A 1,498-nucleotide genomic window follows, 5' to 3' on the forward strand; every position below is an offset into this window, starting at 1 on the left:
AATACAGACAGGAGTGAGAGTGACACTTGATGTTCTCTCATAGGCTGAATAATTGTGGGCTAAAAATGTTTAGCCCCTAGGCTGGATTTAGTTGCTGATCCATGCATTACCATTAGATCTGAAATATAGAAGAGACTGTTTTGGAGTAATTTAATTTTCGCAGTGGATGGTGTCAAAAACTCTGACCTGGGATCCTTAATGATGGTCAAATATACATGTTTTGGAGTAATTTAAATTTTTGCAGTGGATGATGTAGAAAAATCTGACATGGGATCCTTTAATGATGGTCAAATATACAAAAATATTGATATGACTACATATGAGAGGGAAAAATCTGTACTGTAATCTACTGATGAGGTAAGCTCTAAGGCATTTGGGCTGTGAAGCTGTCATATAGTAATGAATTCTTGCATTATTTGGCCTGTGAAATTTGGCACTCTGTCAGATGTATGAGATTCTGATAAGAGATTAATGGTTACATGAGACAACTTCATCCTTTTTTTGTTTTTTAGAATTGCATTCTCTGTTAAAATTTATCATTTCTGATGCTGATGATTAGACAGATTTTTCAATAGTAAAACATATTCCAGATCCATCTTTTCTTCAATTTTTTGGTGATGATTTCCTGAGACTTTTGACTCTACGCTTCATCTTCTGCTCTACAGTGTTAAGGGCACACAGAGCTTTTAAGGTATGCTAGCTCTTTAGTGCTTAAAAGATGGAGCTTTTGATGATATTTTTAGTGAAGCAGCTAAATTTTAAAGTAATGCATGTCTATGGATTTTATTGGAATATGATTAACTCTGGAGCTGTTTCCAATATTGCTTATTTTGCTTTTTCTTACTCCTTTTACCACCGCTAATTTTACATATGACACATTTCCCTTTTTGTAGTTTCACAATTGCATTATAAATCTGTACTAATATGTGCACAAGCTGGTAAAGTATTGGAATTTAGGCGTCCCATGAAGGATGATTTAACCGCACCAACTTTACCAACCTACTGAAACTAGGCCTTAATTAATGGCAATATTTGCACCTTTACTCTTCACAAGATGGCTTGGAACATTTATCATTCTGTCTAATATGGTTTAGAGTCCTCTAAAATAATATTGTAACTTCAACATCATGTGCAGGGGGAGACTAGGGAATGCACCCATTCAGCTAGTAAGCAAGATGGGAATGGCCAATCACAGTATCCAGCAAACTGCCAATGCCTTGCCTTAGCCAATAGCACTGAGCATCTGGGGACTATGTCACAGCTGAATAACCAGAGGTATGCAGGCAGCTCTTCATCAGGCAGCATACCATACCTACTTTTCCTTTATCAGTTTATTGCTTGGTACTTAACCATTTTTGTGTCTAGTAATGTATGAACATGGTATTAATGGTTCTATTAGCAAGGTTGGCCCATCTGATGTGAACAGTTGAGGGCTTCTTCACAGCATATACATGGCGGACTCTACTTCAACTAGCTGTCCCGTGAATGATGATCACCT

The 1,498-nt window shown here is 36.9% G+C and overlaps 1 protein-coding gene across 1 annotated transcript in view; it reads left to right on the top strand.

Moving 5' to 3' along the window:
• The window catches only part of LOC119586309 (protein SCAI-like), a gene marked incomplete in the record, with an annotated part of 55,295 nt that overhangs the window by 41,654 nt on the left and 12,143 nt on the right, over positions 1-1,498 (top strand). The window contains 1 exon segment of the mRNA XM_037935023.1: positions 591-691. Coding sequence (XP_037790951.1) covers positions 591-691 — 101 coding nt within the window.

This window comes from Penaeus monodon, chromosome 21 (assembly GCF_015228065.2).
Source record: "Penaeus monodon isolate SGIC_2016 chromosome 21, NSTDA_Pmon_1, whole genome shotgun sequence".
NCBI lineage: Eukaryota > Metazoa > Arthropoda > Malacostraca > Decapoda > Penaeidae > Penaeus > Penaeus monodon.